This window comes from Carassius gibelio, chromosome B7 (assembly GCF_023724105.1).
Source record: "Carassius gibelio isolate Cgi1373 ecotype wild population from Czech Republic chromosome B7, carGib1.2-hapl.c, whole genome shotgun sequence".
In the NCBI taxonomy this organism is placed as follows: domain Eukaryota; kingdom Metazoa; phylum Chordata; class Actinopteri; order Cypriniformes; family Cyprinidae; genus Carassius; species Carassius gibelio.
In genome coordinates, this window is record NC_068402.1 from 13456075 (window position 1) to 13476682 (window position 20608).

The 20608-nt window shown below is 37.4% G+C and overlaps 2 protein-coding genes and 1 long non-coding RNA gene across 4 annotated transcripts; all 3 read left to right on the plus strand.

Moving 5' to 3' along the window:
• Window positions 1-381: 381 nt before the first annotated feature.
• Window positions 382-8474, plus strand: LOC127962529 (inactive serine/threonine-protein kinase VRK3). Of its 2 annotated transcripts, none has more exons than XM_052562134.1 (15): window positions 382-746; window positions 930-1028; window positions 1435-1536; window positions 1769-1864; window positions 2011-2145; window positions 2312-2367; window positions 2454-2520; window positions 2615-2696; window positions 3776-3878; window positions 3969-4061; window positions 4155-4287; window positions 4372-4492; window positions 7545-7603; window positions 7679-7811; window positions 8061-8474. In XM_052562134.1, the coding sequence occupies exons 1-15, from the start codon at window positions 584-586 to the stop codon at window positions 8062-8064; spliced, it is 1446 nt and encodes a 481-aa protein (XP_052418094.1). In that variant the 5' UTR covers window positions 382-583; the 3' UTR covers window positions 8065-8474. The 2 variants fall into 2 exon arrangements, with proteins under 2 accessions (XP_052418094.1, XP_052418093.1); XM_052562133.1 differs by having other exon boundaries at window positions 383-746; window positions 7679-7815.
• Window positions 8475-10409: 1935 nt separating this feature from the next.
• Window positions 10410-12247, plus strand: LOC127962530 (uncharacterized). The gene is made up of 3 exons (XR_008154598.1): window positions 10410-11304; window positions 11381-11460; window positions 11580-12247. It is a non-coding gene; the product is annotated as an uncharacterized LOC127962530 (long non-coding RNA).
• A 2959-nt stretch (window positions 12248-15206) lies between these two features.
• On the plus strand, window positions 15207-20266 carry LOC127961875 (prolyl 3-hydroxylase OGFOD1). Its single transcript, XM_052561143.1, has 13 exons — window positions 15207-15447; window positions 15599-15744; window positions 15817-15863; window positions 15947-16047; window positions 16149-16265; window positions 16498-16589; window positions 17219-17347; window positions 17416-17529; window positions 18901-18980; window positions 19104-19354; window positions 19423-19539; window positions 19677-19735; window positions 19845-20266. Exons 1-13 carry the CDS (start codon window positions 15291-15293, stop codon window positions 20001-20003), a joined length of 1569 nt encoding a protein of 522 aa, XP_052417103.1. The 5' UTR covers window positions 15207-15290; the 3' UTR covers window positions 20004-20266.
• The last annotated feature ends 342 nt before the right edge of the window (window positions 20267-20608 follow it).

Sequence of the window (20608 nt, forward strand, 5' to 3'; positions counted from 1 at the left end):
ATACTTTTCCAATATGATACAGCTTTCATTCTTCAGGTCAACCATACATTCATGAAAAAAAAACAGTTTGAATAAAGCAAACAATAACTTTGCCATAGTATCCTTTCAAATGTTAAAGCTGTCACAGCCATACTGTCATAACCCTGTTTGTACATTTTACATTTTGGAGAAAAATATGAACCTCCAAAAAATTTTTTTTTTTTCATTTGAATATTTCTTTGTATTTTTTTCAGTTTTCAGTTTAGCATCAATATGTTATGCATTTTCAAACCAGATTCAATAGTCATAGCTTATGAAGAAACATGAAATCAATTTTTATACTTGCTCGTCTTGCACATGCTGTCACAGTAAACAACGCATTTTGGGCCTCGTCACCTGCCGTAATACGTCAGCTGCAAATCATCACGTGACTCGCGTCAATTGCAGCGCTTCGGTCGCGACAGTCCGTAAGATATCTGTTGAAGGCTGGTTCCGCAGTCACAACATTTGGAAATATCGTTGGAGGAGCTTTTCCTCCGGTCCTGACTGTCAGAACATTTTGCCGAGGGACATTTCCACCCAGCCCGACTAATTCGCCATCACAATGCTGAACTTCTGTCCTCAGTGTGGCTCAAAGTTACAGTCTGGTTTCAGGTTCTGTCCATCGTGTGGTGGGAGACTTCCAGAAGACCCACCAGAAACTGTAGCTTCACAGCCAGCCGAACCACACCCAGACTCCGTGCTTTCAGCTGTGAGCGCCATGGAAGGTCAATACAGGCCTTAATTCAACCAATTATTTTAATTAACGTTACATTGATCCGAAAAGTTAGGCTACAGTTCGTTTTGTTTGAGAGTCCTAATCAAAGAAGCTGACAGAGCTTTCATTCGGACCCCCGTTGCCTCTTTTAAAATGCTTATTGACAAAACAGTAATCCAAATTCTTTTTGTAGTCGATTCTGCTGGAGACTCCTCACAATCTGCACTGAATCGCCCTCCTTTGTACTCGACACGGCGAAAGACTTTGAGTAGCACAGCCGAGCAATCTTTAGGTGAGTCTAAGAGTGTTGAGTGTGTCTAGTCTTAAAACAAATAATTTTTTAGGCATGCTAGAATTTGTGAAAAAGATGATTGCTAAATTTCAGATTAGAAGGCTTTGGCATCTTCTCGAAAATGAAAAGCTTCCTCTCTGGTTAAAGAAGAGGAAGAAGTGTCCCAGACAACATTGGCTTTAATAACTCAAACCCCAGGCAGACACACTATACTGTAAAACACTAGACATTATATTTAAAAAATAGCTTGCTTTATTATAGCTGAAGGTAATTAGATGCTCCTGTTGTTTTGAATAGATATCAAGAAAAGTTATTACATATAGAAAAATTCTTCTAAATACAAATCAGCAGTGTTGTGACATTGAATGCTGAAGGATTTTATGTGGAAACCTCTGCTTTGTTTCAGATAAGAAGTCACTGAAATCTCCACGAAAAGGAAAGGCATCCCCCCGAATTAAAGAACAAGAGGAGGTGAAACAAACTTTTCCGGTTACATTTCAAACTCCAGGTAAGATATTGTGTACTGGGAAACTATATTGGTTTCAAATTTAGATGTGGTATCTTTTTTTCAGCTATAGATAATTAAAGCAGATTTTACTGCTCAGTCATATAGTTAATTTGCAAAAAATGACCAAATCATTACAAATGCAATAATTTTTACACCTATTTACAAATAAATACATATTTAGGAGATTTTTAATAGTGTGGCCTGAAATGTTTTGAGTGCTGCTTTGTTTCAGATAAGACATCTACGATGTCCCCTCGAAAACACAAAGCTTCCCCCCAGGTTAAAGATGAGGATGCGAAACAAACATCTTCAATTATTCAAAGCCCGAGTAAGGTGCACTTTATAAAGAACAGGCTGCTCAACATATATAGAAAATAATGATTCGTGACATCTAAAAATGATTGCATCACATTTCTTTATTTTGATTCATACTAAATGGCAAAAATAGCTAAATGTTATTTTGTGGGTTTTTAGCCAAATGCAAAGCTAGGAAGCGAGTGTGTGCCGTTGAGCCTGTCCCAGAGGGTACAGTGGTTTGTGACCAGTCCAGCAAAAAGTGGAAGCTGGTTGAACTTCTGTGGCAAACTGAATTAGATCTGACATATGCAGGTGAGGCGCATGTCCATAACCATCATATCTTTGATTAATAAGATGAGTGGATGCATCCATCTGTGCTCTTCATCATTTTATTATTTATTTGTCAGACGTTAAGGTAATAATAACAGTATTCCATTAAAGGTGGCTTATGAATCTAAATTTTGTCAACCTAATCTAGTCTGCCAGGCCAATCAGCATGCAGACTCAAATGATTGCAAGTATATGTTGCGACTGGTGAGTGCTGTTTTTACACAATGTATTGTGTCTGTGTACAGGTGTTTGGGAAGAAGGTCTTGATGACTTTGTGTTCTTTTTCTCAGGGGGCTAAAGAGGGACACCTGTTTAATGAGCAGAACTTTCATCTGAGAGCAGCCAAACCTGATGCTGGTCAATTGTTTTAGCACTTGTAATGGGTACATAAAGACCCAGTTTAGTGCAACTACAGGCTTATAACCACAACTTTCTTTTTCTTTGTCAATAGTGGAGAAATGGTTGAAATTGCACAAATTGGACTTCCTTGGGATTCCATCCTGTGTAGGGTTCGGTCTTCATGAAGCATACAGGTATGTGGGTTTATATCCTGATGTTTGGAAACTTTTATAGACTATTATACACTTCTGCTCAAATGTTTGGGCTAAAAAAAATATAATTTTTAAAGAAATAATACTTTTATTCAGCAAAGATTCAGAAAAATGTAATTAAAGACATATATTTCATATGATGTTGTTTTTTATACTTGTTATTCATCAAAGAATCCTGAAAATATGTATGCAAAGTATTTGTTTTTGAAAGTGAAAGTGATTTTGTTCTTTTTTGGTATGGCACAATCAAGCGACGTTCACTTGCAGAACGCAAGCTAGTGGGCACATAAGTCTGAAGTAATGAATTTAGATAAATGGGTGCAGAGCCATGGGCCAGGCCCAGTGGTGGTTTTGTATGCAAACATCAATGCCTTGAATTTTATGCGAGCAGCTATGGTAGCCAGTGTTAACTGATAAACAGAGGTGTAACCTGTATTCTCCTCCGCTCATTAAAAATGAATCTTGCTGTTGCGTTCTGGATTAATTGTAAAGGTTTGATAGAACTGGCTGAAAGACATGCCAAGAGAGCATTGCAATAGTCCAGCCTGGACAGAACAAAAGCTTGAACAAGGAGTTGTGCAGCATGTTCCGAAAGAAAGGGCCTGATCTTCTTAATGTTGAATAAATCAAATCTGCAGGATTCTCACAGCTATCTGATCATCAATCATAACTCCATGGTTTCTGGCTAATTTCGAAGGAGTAATGGTGGATGTGCCTAACTGGATACATAGTAGTCTATAGTCAATAAATTGTGAGAAAAGGCTCAAGACATTCAAGATAAGACGTTACTGTCAGATAAGTAAATAATTATACTGACATAAGAAAAATGTCAATATATTGTATATTTGTAATAGTCTTATAGCCAACAGTAATACATTTTGCAATTGGGAAATGGTGAAATGTATTTACATACATTTTTTCCCCATCACACCTGTAATAATGTTATGCTTTGTGATTGTGAACACTGATATCTTTGATCACTGATTTGCATTTAACTGATTTTCATAACCATGCATCATGAGCACCACAATCTAATATTAATCATATTCACTTCCCTGCAGGTTTTTAGTTTTTCCTAGCATGGGTCATACTCTACAGACAGTCATGGATGAAGGGAATGATACTCTGTCTGAGAAAGCTGTGCTCCAGGTTGCATTGCGACTAGTGAGTGTACTATTAAAAGATTTTCAGATTTAGCCATGTCGTTCTCTATGAAAGCCCTGTATATAAAGTGTGTGTGTGTGTGTTTTGTAGTTGGATGCACTGGAATTCATCCATGAGAAGGAATATGCCCATGCTGACATCCATGCTGGAAATATTTACATCAACGCTGACAGCCACACAGAGGTCAATAATCATGTCCCTTATGAACTGAACACATATACTCTATACATTACTTAAGTTTTAAAGCGTTTGTTTGTTTGTTTGTTTGTTTGGTAGGTTTTCTTGTCAGGCTTTGGCCTTGCATTTAGGTTTTGCCCTGGTGGAAATCATGTGGAGTACAGACAGGGTAGCCGCACCGCACACCAGGGTAACATCAACTTCATCAGTGTGGACTCTCACAAGGGAGCTGGTGAGCATCACTTGATCAATGCATTACTTACTTTATCCATGTAAGAAAGCAAGTCTAATTTGCATGTATATGAATGTTTTGCAGGTCCCTCTCGTCGTAGTGACCTGCAGTCTCTGGGTTACTGTATGCTGTACTGGATGACAGGCTCACTACCCTGGAGTCAGCTCTCTCATACAAGCTCGGCCATTGCTGCAGAGAAGGAGAGGTCAGTAAAACCACAAAAAACATCTTCATCAGTTGCATAAACTGCTTTAACAAGCCTTATATGTTAGTCATCAAATTCTTTTATAAGACTGGTCACAACTTGAAGTCAGTTACATAAGAAGGTAAATTTGAATCCAGAAATCAAGACTGATTACCCCTTGGCTAAATGCTATGTGGTCGGACTAGTTCTTGTAACACAGTAACATAACATAATAATAACATATACTTACGACCAGGAGTAGTGTGGTATAGTTGTTACAGCTTCAAGAAATAAACTTCTGCGGTGGGCAAAATGTTTTGTTTACAGAGTGTTTGATACTAAGGACCCCTAAATATAAAGGACCACCTTATCAAATATCAAGTCAAGTTTAGCTTTATTGTCATTCCGCTACATGCGTGGACATACAGAGGAACGAAATGTCATGTCTCACAGGACCACGGTGCTACATAAATACAGACATACAACAATGAAGTAAAACAGTATGAACCTATACACAACTAACCTACTGACAGATTTTGAATATGAATATACTATATATAAATGTTTACCTATACATTAGGGCTGAAACGATTCCTCGAGTAACTCGATTACAAAAAATAATCGAGGCAAATTCCTCTGCCTCAGCCTCTTTTAATTTATTTTAAATCTCACGTCAGGTTATTTGGCAATGTTTTTTTTAATGTGACACAAGCGCTGCGTCCGAAGAGTCAGCAGTGTTTTGATTTGAGGGTACGTGCAAACGTAAGGAGAACTTCGTGGCATGTGTCCATTGTAAGATATAGCTGGCATACACAAGTAGGACCCTATGATTTCCGCGATCCAGAAAACGCGGTGGGAATCGCGGAATCCAGTCATAAAAACGGAATTTACAGTTTAACGCGGAATGGCAAGGAATTTGCCAAATTTTGAATGAATTCATCAAAAATAGGTCATTGCACTTACATCAAATCACGATATGGACTAAATCTGTAAATATTAAGCCGGAATAGTCTGTTTAAATATGAATCCTGCATGTTCTGCGTGTCTTTAATGAATGGAGCAGAAGCGCGTCTTCATTCATTAAACACACGGAAGCGCACATGAAGCTCGCGGTGAATTCAGTGTCTGCTGTCTCTCTAAATAAGGACGTGAACACATGAACAACATCTCCAGAACTGCTCTGACAGTCACTTCATGAGCATTTGACCGTTTGATTTGAGTAAAACTAGCGTCACATCACATACACAGAACTGTAAAGGTACACCAATCCGTCAAAATAAAAGTCCGGTTAAAGACTGTTGTTCAGCACAATATACATAGCCTTCTAAGTTACTAAAAAAAAATTTTTTTTTTTTTTTTTTTTAATCACACAACATTTCTTCCATGTTTTATTTTTTTTATAGTAAATACCCTTTGTTTACCAGAAAGTTAATTAAAATAGTAATTTTTAATTAAATAGTTAATTAAATAGTTAATTAAATTTTCAATAATTAAAAGAAATTAAATTAGCGTTTTATGTGTTTAATGTGCATCTCAGAAAATGCTTTATTTAAAACCCCAACTGAATGGCACTTAAATGCACTTAATTCATCTGTCAACTTTATTGTCGTTGTTCACAGTACAAGTACAGACAGAGAATCAATGGGTAATAATTAAATGTTTATTTTTGATGTATGCATTTCATTCTATGCATTTAAAAAATGCATTTTGGGAAGTGGAGTAGTGAGATGGTTCATGTTACAGGAGGTAGGGGGTTTGTGTGGGGTTTCAGAGGCAGGCTGGGTGATTTGAGTTCAGGGCTCTCAAAGCCAGGGGGAAAAAGCTGTTGAGCAGTCTGCTGGAGCGGGCTCTGATGCTCCGGTACCGTCTTACTGATGGCAAGAGCTTGAAGAGACTGTGGGAGGGATTGGTGGGGTCCTTTACGATACTGTTGGCTTTGCTGGAGAATCGTGTAAAGAAAATATTCAGGATGGAGGGGAGAGGGGCACCGATGATATTTGCAGCTGTGTTCACCTTTAGAGTGTTTGAGGGTCTTGTGGTCTGCTGCACTACAGTTCCTGTACCAGACAGTGATGCAGCTGGTTAGCATGCTCTCTATGGTGCCCCTGTATAATCTGGTGAGGATAAGTGGAGGGAGAATTGCTCTTTTCAACCGGTGGAGAAAGTGTAGGTGCTGTTGTGTCTTCTTAGAGAGTGACATGTTGTTGGTGGTCCAGGTGAGATCCCTTGTGATGTGCACCCCCAAGAATTTAGTGCTGCTGACTCTCCCCAGTCAAGCTGTTGATGGTCAGTTGGGGTTGGTCAACGGAGTTTCTCCTGAAGTCCAATATAAAGGGAACTTTATATTTTAAGGCTTGTTAATACTTTGTGAGAAAAATGTTATTTAAAAAAAAAAAATTAGATTTATAAAGTTAAAATTAAAGAATAATATCTGAAAAAAGGTAAAAATGTTAATTGAATACATTAAGACAATAGTTTATAAAACAGATAATTGTAAACATTTTTTGCATCTTTAAAATTTTCTGTGGACCCCTAGTTCCCCCTTTGGGGTCCATCTTGGAGTCCAATTTAACGAGAGCAGAACATAATCTATAACGGAATTTTTTTACAAATACATGTTTTGTTTAAAAAAAAATATCTAATTATTTTTCCTAAAAAAAAATATTTCATTTCCACCCTAGCTTGTGTACTGCATCTATTGCTTGCTTTTGTAACTTGCTTTTTGCAGTGCTGCAGATATTGTTGGCTCTTGTATGATAAATTGCTTGTGATGTGCCTCATTAATAAGCATTTTATTGATTAAGAAATGAAGGTTGCTAGTACACCATGAGCCATTAGCTTTCACTGGGTTTTGAAAAAGCCCTTTTCGTCCCTTTATTGAGTGTACTTTTAATTTGTTTAAATACAAGTGACTGCTGTCCGACTGTGTGCGTCTTCATACCATATGCACTTAGAATCATAAAGGAACATCGCTACTGTATGTACAATTTTCAAGAATTAAAACATACCACTTTCCAAAGGCAAGGCTACACTTATGTGCTTTTATGTTGATATGTTTTCTGCCTGCCTACAGGTATATTTCTGATATCACTGGACTTTTGAGTGGCCATTACAAACAGAAGAAAACTTCAGGTGAGCATGCTTCTTTCTATCCTCAATTCATATGCTAGTGAAGATGCGTATGTAATGTTTGTTTTTTCAATTTAGGTGCTTTACAAAAATACCTGTCTAATGTAATGAGCCTGCAGTATACTGAGAAACCAGATTACACACTTCTGAAAGCTGGGCTTCATGAGAGCTTACAGAAGATGGGTGGGAGTCTGAATGAATCCCTGCATTTGTAGGTAACACACATTCAAGTATTTACATGACTACTCCTATATATTGTCTGCATATGATAGGTAACATAGTCCTCCAGTTTTATTCTCATGTATTTAATACAAAAATAACAAGGTAGCTGTAAGAAATAAATTGTTCATGAGCAACTTAAGTCGTCAACTTGTATTCATGATCATGCTGACAATGTCAATATGAATTGAATTGAATACGTGAATTCTCAGTCTCACTTGTTTCTTTTTTTTAATTACAGGTGAAACCATACTGACAAGAGTTGACAGGTGTGGAATGTGGATTTAATGGTCTTATGGAATGTTTCAGAAAGCTTTAATGTTTTACAAGCAACTTTTATTACAGTTTTTACAATGATATTGCTGTGTGCATGTTTTCTCTCATAGGTCGAGTTTTAATCACTGTGATTTATTAGTAGTAGTTGTTGTTTTTTAAATAAGAAAACAATGTTTATTTGTAAGGATGACTTTTTTTTAATACAAATCATTTCTCCCCATTACATTTCATGCGATCAGTGAAGGTAAAGGTTTTGTTTTAGGTTTACACTTTTGGCAAGAGCATGTTCATGTTATAAAGGTTATTATTTTTAGTATTTTACGTTTTTAAAAGTTGTATTGTACCTTACTAAAAATAATAAAAAAACAGTACCCAAAAATGTTTTTTGATGATCAATGCTACCGTAAGGGGGCATCAACGATTCACATGTATGTGATTGTAACGGAACTTAAATCGCCAGGTGTTGTCTTCTACACGGAATATATCATAAATGTTCAATACGAAGACTTTGATGAGCTTGTTTATAGTTTTTACACTAGTGGACAGTAACAGCTAAGTTGCACACCATGAATCAACAAAAAATAAAAGCGTCGACGAATGGCTGAGCTGGAGCAGTGGACCGAGAAACTCATCCAAAATAGCGGCCAAAGCCAGTGTGAAACGACTATAAAAGACAGCGTTGTCGGGGTAAGTAGTAGTAGTAAAGGTGTGTGTGATAATAATCTATGTAGAGTAGCGCGGGTGTGTGATATCAGCCTCGCGGTGGATGGAGCACACAGATGTCTGTATGCGGTTCTTGTCCGAGGGGAGCGCTGTCTTCCCCGCGGTGCTGAGCGACGTCGCGCGGGAGCGTCTGCTGGAGTGAGGGACCGATTAAACCTCTGTTATGACACCACTCACTACACACCTGAGCCCCTGTTTATCTAACTCATCTGCGTAATCGAGCCCAGTGAAAATCGTGCTGAAATAAGCACAATCTAGTTGTTACAAGGGCTCTGATCTTCTGCTTTGAAGCAAGTGTTGCCTTGAATTTTGAACTCGCATGAGTGAATTTCAGAGAACACTACTTTCAGTTCTAGTGTAATGACAGTAATTCAATCAAACTCAAAATGACAAGAGTTTTGTCCTTCGTTTCTTCAGCTTGGAGGAGATGGAGTGTTTTACAGCCTTGCACAATGCTAAAGTAAATGTACTGAAGTTAGACATGAACCCTGATTTGGTATGTTATGTATGCAATTTTTTCATCCCAGCCTCAACATTTTTCATTTTAGGGCTGATGCATTACTAATCGAAAAAAAAAAAAGTCATACCATGTAAGTAGACATCGGATAGTCAGAGCAAGGTCACCCTGATAAATTGTGCAGAAGTATGACATAGTGTTTTACTACAGTGGCGTTAAACGTTAATATTGTGCCCTCAAGATGCCAAAATGTTAAAATATTTTTTGTTGATTTTCAGAGTTCTATTTTAATTTAACTTAATTCTTTGTGGGGGAGATTATAAAGCATTTAGCTGAATACTGCTTCATGGCAGTATTTCTGGTTGAAAAGTTTCATATATTTTCGTTTAACAGTTTTTAGGCTTGTCTAGAAAACTCATGTAAATTAATCTTTAAATGTAACTTATTAATCAGTCTTAAATCACAGTTGTGTTTCAGGCTTTTAGGAGTCGTGCCTCATCGTCTCACCTCTTTTTTCCATATAATTCCATGTTCCAAGTTACTTCCTGTCTACTCTGTAGTATAATATTTAAAAGTAAAAAAGTGCACACAAAAAAAAGCGTTGAATATAATTTAAAAAAAAAAATATTTTATTGGGTAGAAATTGTGATTTTTAAAATATTTTTTTAAATTCTCCTTTTTAATTCCTCAGCTTGATAGAACTACTGCCTCGGGGAGTTGAAAAACACTGTTAAGGTGAAGTTCTGCAGGTTAAGTGTAGTAATTTTAGTGGAAATATGCCTAGCTGGGAATTCAGTGGTTTCAAACTGGTCACACAGATTCGCCATATTGACCAACAGATACCTTCTTCGTTAAAAAATGACTTCTCTGTGCACTGTGCTTCATCCACCACTACACTATTGACGATAGACCATTTTGCTTGCAGAATTTTGCTTGTTTAAGTACATGTATGTTTTGTTTGCATTTTTTTCCAGGCACCTTGCCAGTTTTATTTGAAAGTCAATCAAATGAACATCATAGCATTGCCTCAAAGCCCCCCCCCCCCCCCCCCCAGCTGGCAAGTCATTGATCTCTCTACTAAGCATCTAAAGTGATGTTTCCTAATCACACTAAATCAATCAGTAAGATATCAGATCATAAGGTCATGGAGGTGCATTGACCTTATTTGTAGTTTGTGTGAACACGTACATCACACTGAACTTCGTGTTTTTAAGATGATGTGTTGAACAGTTAGTATTAGTTGTATTGCTCTCTGTCAGATCCCGCAGGGAGGGTTCAGTTAGTTCAGCCTCTGGTTAGGGTCACACACACTCTTTCTCTTTGTGTTTATTTGAATAGCTTGCATGTACACACACACCTCTTGCACTGAGTGCTTGTAATTTGAATTCGTAATGTCATTTATAAGGCAAAGACACAGAAATGATGAGGATATGTGTTAAATATGTACCTAATTTCCCAGGGGTCTCACTCTCTGTTGGACGTGTGGCGCAATGACATTATAATAAATATTCTGAATGATGCAACAGAGAAAATAACCATGTCTGCAACATATTGTCCTAGTGTGGCGACACCTACTCACTGAGAGAGGCTTCACTGGAGGGTAAAGCTGCTTCCTTGGAAACTTAAAGGCACCAGCTGTTGACCAGATAAATTATTATTGCGAATGGGTGTGTTTTTTCCAGGGACAGGAGCAGTTCATTGTCCCTGTGCCTTTTCTTCTCATCCCGGAGGAACAGAGGGAGCTGATGACAGCTGATCCCAGTACTGTCTGCTGTCTTAATTAATTGCTTTTTTTCATGACAACCCTTTGGGCATTCAACCAGATTTCAACGTGCATGTGGCGCACTGTGCATATGTGTTTTTGTCTCATGTATGTCAGTGCGTGCAAGTGCAGACAGTGAGAGAGAGACGCCAAATGACTTGGCCCCGCCCCCTGAAGAATCACATCCAACCAGCGCGTCAAGTGCAAACCAAACAATGGCCACTCTGGACGCTCTAAGTGGCTCATGTCCAGATGAAGGACATGAAGGTGAGATTTTACAAAAGAAGGTCAGTGCTGTTCCAAGTAGATTATGTGTTATTAAACCCATCCCTCCATCTCCCAGAGGTTTTGTGTGGAATAGGGAGATGTCTGGGGATGGAGAGAGCCCATGGGATATGTTCACAGAAGAGCCGGCTCTATTAGGTAGACATACTACCGCAGACTGAAATGGTTATTTCCTGTTTATGCATATATTTATTACAATAACAGGGCGTAATTGTAATTGTGCACTAAGAATTTCAATAAGATTTGTGCTGATACAGACCCAGAACAAGAAAGTCAATCTCTTTTTTAAAGGAAGTCTCTGAATTGCCTGTAGCAACAAGCACCCAAGCACAGTTCTCAAAGCAGATCTCTGGAGGGGTGTCAGTGGACGGCATTACACTCAATCAGAGACCGAAAGTCCGTCCCACTCGAGCGAAAAGTCTTTCAGAGACCCCAGTCAGGAGCAAGACAAAGAACGTGCTCTGAGTCGTCCCTCGTGGCTCATCCGTAATACAGCCCCACCCTCTGCCCTTAGCGTCTCCACCCACCGGGCCAAAGCCCTTGGCGTCTCCACCCACTAAAGCCAGGAAAGTGATTGTAAATGATGTTAATGATATTTTTCTTTGTCCGAGCTGGGCAGTGTGGCTCATTTGCGTAATATATGATTAATGCTTTCTGTGGGATTAACCAAATGAAAACTATATATAGTTCTAATCTATTTGTGTATTGCATCAGAAATGTAGCTACATTGTCCCAGCTTCCCTGTTGCAGGTGCACTCAGATGGAACGCCTTTTTCCTGTTTGTATCATCCACAGCCTCAGGTTGCCACAGCCCTTGGCCATTTCCAGCGAGTATGATGTGTTCCCCACTGACACATGCTGATTAAAACATGCTTGTAATGTGATGGCCAATGATCTAAGAACTGTTTTTTTTCTTGTACTTACACAATATCAGTAAAAATGTTTGATTATATATGAAGAGTTCAGATGCAAAAGCCTCTAAATGCCATCTGAAATGTTCATTTAAAATTAGGATTTTTATCAGGCTCCTATATTTATGTTCAGTTATTTCACTTTAATAGGCTGGAAAAGGACCTGCACATTGCCATTTAAGTAAAATAACTCAACCTAAGCATAGGAGCTTGATAAAAATCCTAATTTTAGATGAAAATTTCAGATGGCACTTAGAGGCTTTTGCATCTGAACTCTTTATATATATATATATATATATATATATATATATATATATATATATATATATATATATATATATATTACTGACTCTCAACTTTCCACAAAAATATTAAGCAGCAACTGTTTTCAACTTGGATAATAATGACAATTTGTCCAGAACAGCAAATCAGCATATTAGAATGGTTTCTGAAGGATCATGTGACCCTGAAGAGCGCATATTCAGCTTTGCATCACAGGAATAAATTACATTTAAATGTATATCAGAATAGAACATAGTTATTTTAAATTGCAATAACATTTCACAATCTGAATGCATAAGAGACTCAAAAACATTTAAAAATCTTACTGACCCCAAAATCTTGAATGGTAGAAAGGTAAAATATGCATGCGTATTTTACTGTATTTTTTAATAGTTTAATATTTTTTAACAAAAAACAAAAACAAAATATTTGGAATATATGAATATATATAATACATAGTATGTTTTTGATATATAATTAATATTTGTGTGTATAATATATTTTTTTTGTATTTTTCAGAGTTTAAGCATACACATTCACATCAAAAGTAGTGTAAGATTGAAGATTGTGTGAAACAGATTTGACTGCTAGTGTACCTATAATAAAGCTTTCTAGGTTTGAAATCTGAAATACAGATTAGCATCAGAAAAATAAGAGCAGAGTGTTAGCTAGATGGTGGACATAAGTGTGTAACATCAGCGGTCCAGTATGAAGAGTAAAACCAAATCCCCTGGGAATGAAGCCATCATCTTTCAAGCTAACCACAGTAACCTACACCCCTCATATCCAAGATCTATGTATTGGTTGTTGCTGGTTTCTACCTATGAGTGTGTGTGTGTGTGTGTGTGTGTGTGTGTGTGTGTGTGTGTGTGTGTGTGTGTGTGTGTGTGTGTGCATCTGTCTAGAATCCCAGGGCGTCTGATACAGTGAGAGTGTGGTATCTGGGGATTTTTTGACTGTGCAGATGTCAGCGCTGAAGCTGGTTCATAAACCATTATCTTAAATTACATGATGTTAGTTTTTTTGTTGTTGTTGTACAAAAGTGTGTGTGTGTGTGTGTGTGTGTATATATATATATATATATATATATATATATATATATATATATATATAATATCTTAGCGTTAGATGCTGCTGTCTTAAGTGTAACTTAATTGCACTGTGTAAATTGTAATAAATGTTAATATTCAAATACTATGACCTGTGTCACAATTTGTATAATTTAAACACAATTTTACTTCTGTAACCATATTTATCTCTTTTAAGCCATGGTATTAATGCTTTTTACCAGACAGAAAATTTGATTTATCACAAAGAAATAACTGACAGTAGGCACATTGGCAAAATATCTAGGCGTCAAATTTCTAAATTAAACAGAGTAAAAATGGAAATGTAAAATATATATATAAAAATTTTATTTTATTTAAATTTTAAAAATACTTTCGTTACAAAAGGCTTTTATTTTGAATAAATGCTGTTCCTTTTTAACTTTAAATTTATAAAAAAAAAACTTGAAAAAAGTATCCTAGCTTCCAGATCTCTCTCTCTCTACCACCTATATATACAGCTGCATCTTAATATATTAGAATGTCATGGAAGACAATCATTGACACCCTTCACAAGGAGGGTAAGCCGCACAAATATTAATTGGCAACGAAGCTGGTTCACAGAGTGCTGTATCCAAGCATGTTAACAGAAAGTTGAGTGGAAGGAAAAAGTGTGGAAGAAAAAGATGCACAACCAACTGAGAGAACCGCAGCCTTATGAGGATTGTCAAGCAAAATCAATTCAAGAATTTGAGTGAACTTCAAAAGGAATGGACTGAGACTGGGATCAAGGCATCTATACATTTTTACCAATAAATCTATGTCCACTTCATGCTTCCTTCTGCTGACCAGCTTTTTGTAGATGCTGATTTTATTTTCCAGCAGGATTTGGCACCTGCCCACACTGCCAATAGCACCAAAAGTTGGTTAAATGACCATGGTGATGGTGTGCTTGATTGGCCAGCAAATGCACCAGACCTGAACCCCAGAGAGAATCTATGGTGTATTTTCAAGAGTAAGATGAGAAACAAGAGACCAAAGAATACAGATGAGCTGAAGGCCACTGTCAAAGAAACCTGGGATCCATACCACCTCTGCAGTGCCACAAACTGAACACCTCCATGCCACGCCGAATTGAGGCAGTAATTAAAGCAAAAGGAGCCCCTAATAAGTATTGAGTACAGTAAATGAACATGCTTTTTCCAGAAGGCCAACGATTCATTATTTTTTTTTTCATTGATCTTAAGTATTCTAATTTGTTGAGATTGTGAATTTGCGGGTTTTTGTTAAATGTGAGCCAAAATCGTCACAATTAAAAGAACCAAAGACTTAAACTACTTCAGTCTGTGTGCAATGAGTTTATTTAATAAAATATAAACCATTATTTTATTTTATAATAACATTTTGCAAGATTACTGTTTTTTCTGTATTTTCTATCAAATAAATTCTGCCTTCATGAGCATTAAAGACTAATCTAAAAAAACATTACAAGTCTAACTGATCCCAAACTTTTGACCGGTAGTGTATATGTTGTTGTTATTGTTTTTTTGGACAGAGTATTTTATCAGAATATGATTTCAAAACGTTTTCAGAGAAACTCTGCGCTACTCCACAGCTGACCTGGAGGGGCAGTCATGATCCAAAAGCGCCTCTGACTGAATCCGCACGAAGAAGATCCCGGAAAGTGAAAACAAAAGTCCCCCAGGGTTTATTCCCTCATGGTCTTGTTATGCCAGCTAAAAAACGACAAAATGCTTCCGAAACGGGTAAAAAGAATAAGAAAGAGAAACGAGATGAACTCGCCGTGATTAATTTGGATTTTAGGGATGAATCTGTCCAGAAAGGCATGAGAGACGCATGGCAGAGGAAAGAGAGCTACACTAATGGTATGTTTGTCCACCCACGTGACACAGTGAGTTCAACAGTCTTTTATACAGTTACTGTTGACTTTCTCAGAATCTATTTGCTTTTTAGAAATGAAGCAACCTGGTCTGTGTATTTGTCATGTCTGTGAATCCCTGCTGTCTCTGTGCTCAGGTGATATCCACCTGGACTGTGAGCCCTTCCCTCACTGTCAGATCACTGGTTTCCTGCAGAGTCAGAGCTTTGTGGAAAGTCTGCAAGCAGAGCTCCTTCAGCTGAATTTCAACAGCAAGTCAAATGATCTGTACAAGTTTCAACAGGTATCAGTCTGAATTATTGGTATATATTATGACGAAGTGAAAACCAAGTCCTGAATTCTTTTTCTCCTGCAGTCAGATGATCTAAGAGAGAGAAAAGAACATCATATCTCACAAATAAGGTGCACCAGAGTTCAAATGAGCTTTTGCATGAAAGATTCTGTCATTGTTTTGCTCACGGACGTACTGTTTGTTGGGATCTCAGGTCTGTGATTTTCGGGGAGTTTCGTGTCTGGTTGTCAGAAGTGTTGCAGGTGGATCTAGAGGCCACTGTCGATATATCCTGTGCAAAGTACGAGCATACAGGTAAACCACCTGACCGTTTCTCGACCAGTCACTGGGGAGATGCTCGGCAGCTGGTGTACTCTCAGTGGGTTTCCTGATCTCTCTCGCTGCTCTTTGTGCAGATGTTTTGCTGTGTCACGATGATGAGCTGGAGGGACGAAGAGTTGCGTTCATCCTCTATCTGGTTCCTCCCTGGGAGGTGAAAGATGGAGGGACACTGGATCTGTTCGGCACTGATGGTGTGAGATACAAGAGCATAAATAGTGTCATTTTACCCACAAAACATGTCTTATTAAGTTTAAAATAAGTTAGATCATGCCGTTTATGTCAACATGAAACAGCCGAAACATTATATTCAGAAATCATATTTTTATGTACGATAATACAATATGTATTAATGAATCATACACAAGGACCATGCATGAATATATTTAATTGTTGGTTTAATTAATAATTGGGTATTTTTCACAGAACACTGTCAGCCTGTGAGTGTTGTCAAGTCTCTGCTTCCTTGCTGGAACTCTCTGGTGTTTTTTGAAGTGTCCCCCGTCTCCTTTCATCAGGTAGTTAGATAAAGTGTTGTTTTGTATTATTTTTATACTATTATTTCTACAATTTATAGTATTTCTTAATATTTTGAATTAGCTTTTTTTATTTTCGTTTCCTTTACAGATTTCATAGTTTTTGTTATGTGCTATTAGCTTTTATATATTTTTTGTCAATTTAGTGGTAACGTTTCAGATTTTTGTTCAAGTTTGTGTTTTTCATCTGATTCAGTTAAATATGATTTTGAACTGTTTTAGTTTAGTCCACCCTATAATAACAATTCTATCATAATTTGTATGTCATTAAAAACCTGAATTTCTTCTGTGGAACACAAAAGAAGATATTTTCAAGAATATTGGTACCTAATCAGTTTCGGTTCCCGTTGATCTCCATTGTATGAAAAAAAAAAACATACAGTGGAAGTCAATGGTAACTGAATCTGTTTGGTTATATCAACATTGTTCAAAATATTTTTTTTAGGTATTGTATATGTTGGATTTGTTCTACAATAAATAAACACATTCTTTAAAATATCTTCATTTGTGTCTTTTTAACAATCCCAACACTGGTCAGAAGGATTGGTTCTCCATTCATCAGTGATTTACGTCTGTTTTAATAAACTAAACTGCAGTCGTGACTCTCTTAGGTGGCAGAGGTTCTTTCTGAGGAGAAGTGCCGTTTATCTCTGAGTGGCTGGTTTCATGGCCCTTCTCTACCAAGACCCCCACGCTACATTGAAGCCCCAGTTCCCCGTCACACTCATATCCCCAGAGATGTAAGTCAAGTTAGCATTAGAGAACGTTTTTGCCAAAACTCCGCCTGCATCTTCTCAGTTTGTTACAGGAGAGTTTGCTGTTTGAGTGGGTGAATGAGATGTACCTGGATCCTCGCTATCAGGCTCGGGTACAGCAGGAATTCGAAGAGAGTTCTGAGATTTGCTTGCCTAGTTTCTTACAGGTTGGTCATCGTCATCATTGTTTTTAATCACACAAAAATGTTCAGTCATGTTTAATGTATAGTAATACATATACAAATGTACATCTGGGTTTGGGGATGCACGCTCATGAGCAAAACACATTTGCACATGCTTAAGAATTGTATAAATTACCTGTAAAATAAACTCTGCCAGACGATGCTTTTATAAGGCCCTTTTAGTCTGTGCTGTTGTGGAGGTCCATGTATAATTGATGCAAAGGAGAAATTCCTGTAGATGTGAAATTTAGTGACATGTCCCATGACTACACTAGAGGCATGCAGTCAGAGAGTGAGTTTTAAATAATTAAGTGTCTAAGTTACTTATTTATATTTTTCCACATGTAAGACATTTGCAGACTCTGCATGCAAGAATATGCTTATATTGTGCTATATGTACAATACACAAATAGAGCTAAATTACAGGCAATGAATATGCAAAAACAGTTTTTTTTGTGTGTGCATTAGCATAACATTTAACAATTAAGCTCAATTTGTGAACTTTAGAATTTTTCAATCTTAATTCATATTAATTTCTTCAATTATATTTTATTATATATTAAGTCATTATGACATTTAAATTCAGTATTGCATATATTGTCAAAATTCATGCTATTGATCCATGCATCCGTTTTATTTATTTTTTACTAATTGTTTTGACCTCATCATTTTTTAGTGAAATGCCTAAACTCCAGAATGGCCGATTTCTCTTCCCCAATCATTTAGTCTAATTAAATCCCGCCCCTTTATTATGACCATATGCATATGCATTCAGATCTGCCTGTAATTCGACCAGCAACTGGATGTGACCTAACGCGTTAACTGATGTTAAAGAATTTAACCTTGTTGTAAAGTGTATTTGTGTTAATAAATACCTCCCTTTATCAGCCATATCACCCTGCAGCCCAAGACTGCTTGTCCATTGAAGCTAAGCAGGGTTGAGCCTGGTCAGTCCCTGGATGGCAGACCTCCTGGGAACACTAGGTTGCTATTGGAAAAGGTGTTAGTGAGACCAGCAGGGGGTGCTCACCCTGTGGTCTGTGTGGGTGCTAACGCCCCTGTATAGTGACAGGGACACTATACTGTAAAAAGCACCGTCCTTCGGATGAGACGTTAAACCGAGGTCCTGACTGGTCATTAAAAATCCCATGGCACTTCTTGTTAAAGAGTTAGGGGTGTAACTCCGGTGTCCTGTCTGAATTCCCTCCACTAGCCCCTGTCTAGCTTTGGGTGTACAGCAATACATAAAGCGCTATATAAATGCCTCATTCATTCATCAGAAACTATTACATACTGTATTTGTACACACAAGTATCTATAATGCTGATATCCTGAATTCTGCCATTTAACTGTCAGGAAGAGAAACTGAGGCTGGTGCGCAGTGCACTGCAGTCGTCCGAAATCCAGTGGAGGAGGAAGGGGCCACCCAATAAGAGGTGAGAACCAAACCAGCCGTCTCTTGTTTGATAATATTTAAACTATTACTCTCTTCCTGTCTGCATGTTTTGTTTTCTGGTGTGTTTCATGTGATTTGTTTCTCTGCCCGTCACTGTGTTTAGGTGTTATGGCTGTGTAGATATGCAGAGCGTCCCATCTTGTGTACAGGAGTGCTGGGAACTCCTCTCCTCGGAGTCATTCTTTATCCTCTTATCCAACCTGACTGGTCTCCGTCTGCATTATCTGTGCGGCGATGAGGATGAGAGCGAGAACGAAGATGGAAAGAGTGAGACCGAAAACGGAGGTGGAGAGGGAAATACACAAGCATCAGCATCCAATACTGATGCTTCATCAACTGAGAAAAAAGACAAAGGTAATCAGCGTGTATATTTTTTAAATGATTTTTATATTTACAATCATTTTAATTGTGTATTCTTGCAGGACCTCCTACTTGTGTAGGAGAACTGCGTCGCTGGACGCATGGCGACTATACATTGTTACATGATTCTGTCAAAAGAGAGTATGCATTGGATCTACAGCTTCACATGGGCTGTGCAGGTATGATATCTGACATTTACAGTTAGCTGGTAATTGTGTTCAGATTGATTTAATTTTGATTGAGGGACAAAGGATTGAAAAAAAAGTGCAAGAGCATATTAAGAGTCAAACATCAGCCTCTTTTTTTTCTCTGTCAGGGTGGAAGTCTGAGTTTGGGGGATTTACATCCTATATTGCAAATGATGAAGATGAGGAGGTAGGTGATGGTTTGTTTTCATTTAATGACTTCTTTTATTATAACACATGCACACATGGCAGACTAGTGCACATTATTTATTTTGTTGACACTGTGTTTTTTTCTGTAGCTTCTGACAGTGTATCCTGAAGATAACTCCCTCGCTCTGGTCTACAGAGACAAAGACACCCTCAAGTTCATCAAGCATATCAATAATAGCAGCTCCAGCCAACTTTCTTCCCAGAATACCCCAGCATTCTATGACTTCTCTTTTAATTACTATGAATGATGAGAGAAAATCAAAAGTTTGATAGAATTCCTGACTGTGATTATACCAAAGCAGATGCATTGGCTATACATTTCTTAACATTTTGATCTCAGTATACACAAACAGAAATAAGTTTGAACTTTTTATTTTTGAATTTGCAAGTTTTACTCCCAACTACAAAAATCCAGTGTTAAGTGTGATGCTCGGAATGAAATTTAATCATTTGATTGTTAAAAGCGCGTCTGTGCTAGGATGTCAATAAATGTTAATAATTAACACATGAACATTGACATTTGTGTTCATCTGAAGCCCACTGTGTTATACCACAAATTTATAACAAGCGTTAAACACCAAATTAAGTCTGAGAACATCAGTGAAAGTGATCATTATCTACTCAACCTCATGTCATTCTGAAACTGTATGCATGCATGCACATATATATATATATATATATATATATATATATATATATTATGTGTGTGTGTGTGTGTGTGTGTGTGTGTGTGTGTGTGTGTGTGTGTGTGTAACCTGTATGCATTTCTTTATTATTTTGAGCAAGAAATATTTGGTGATATTTTGAGAAACTTTTCTCTCTCTCTCCATACAGTGGAAGTCCATTCCTGACA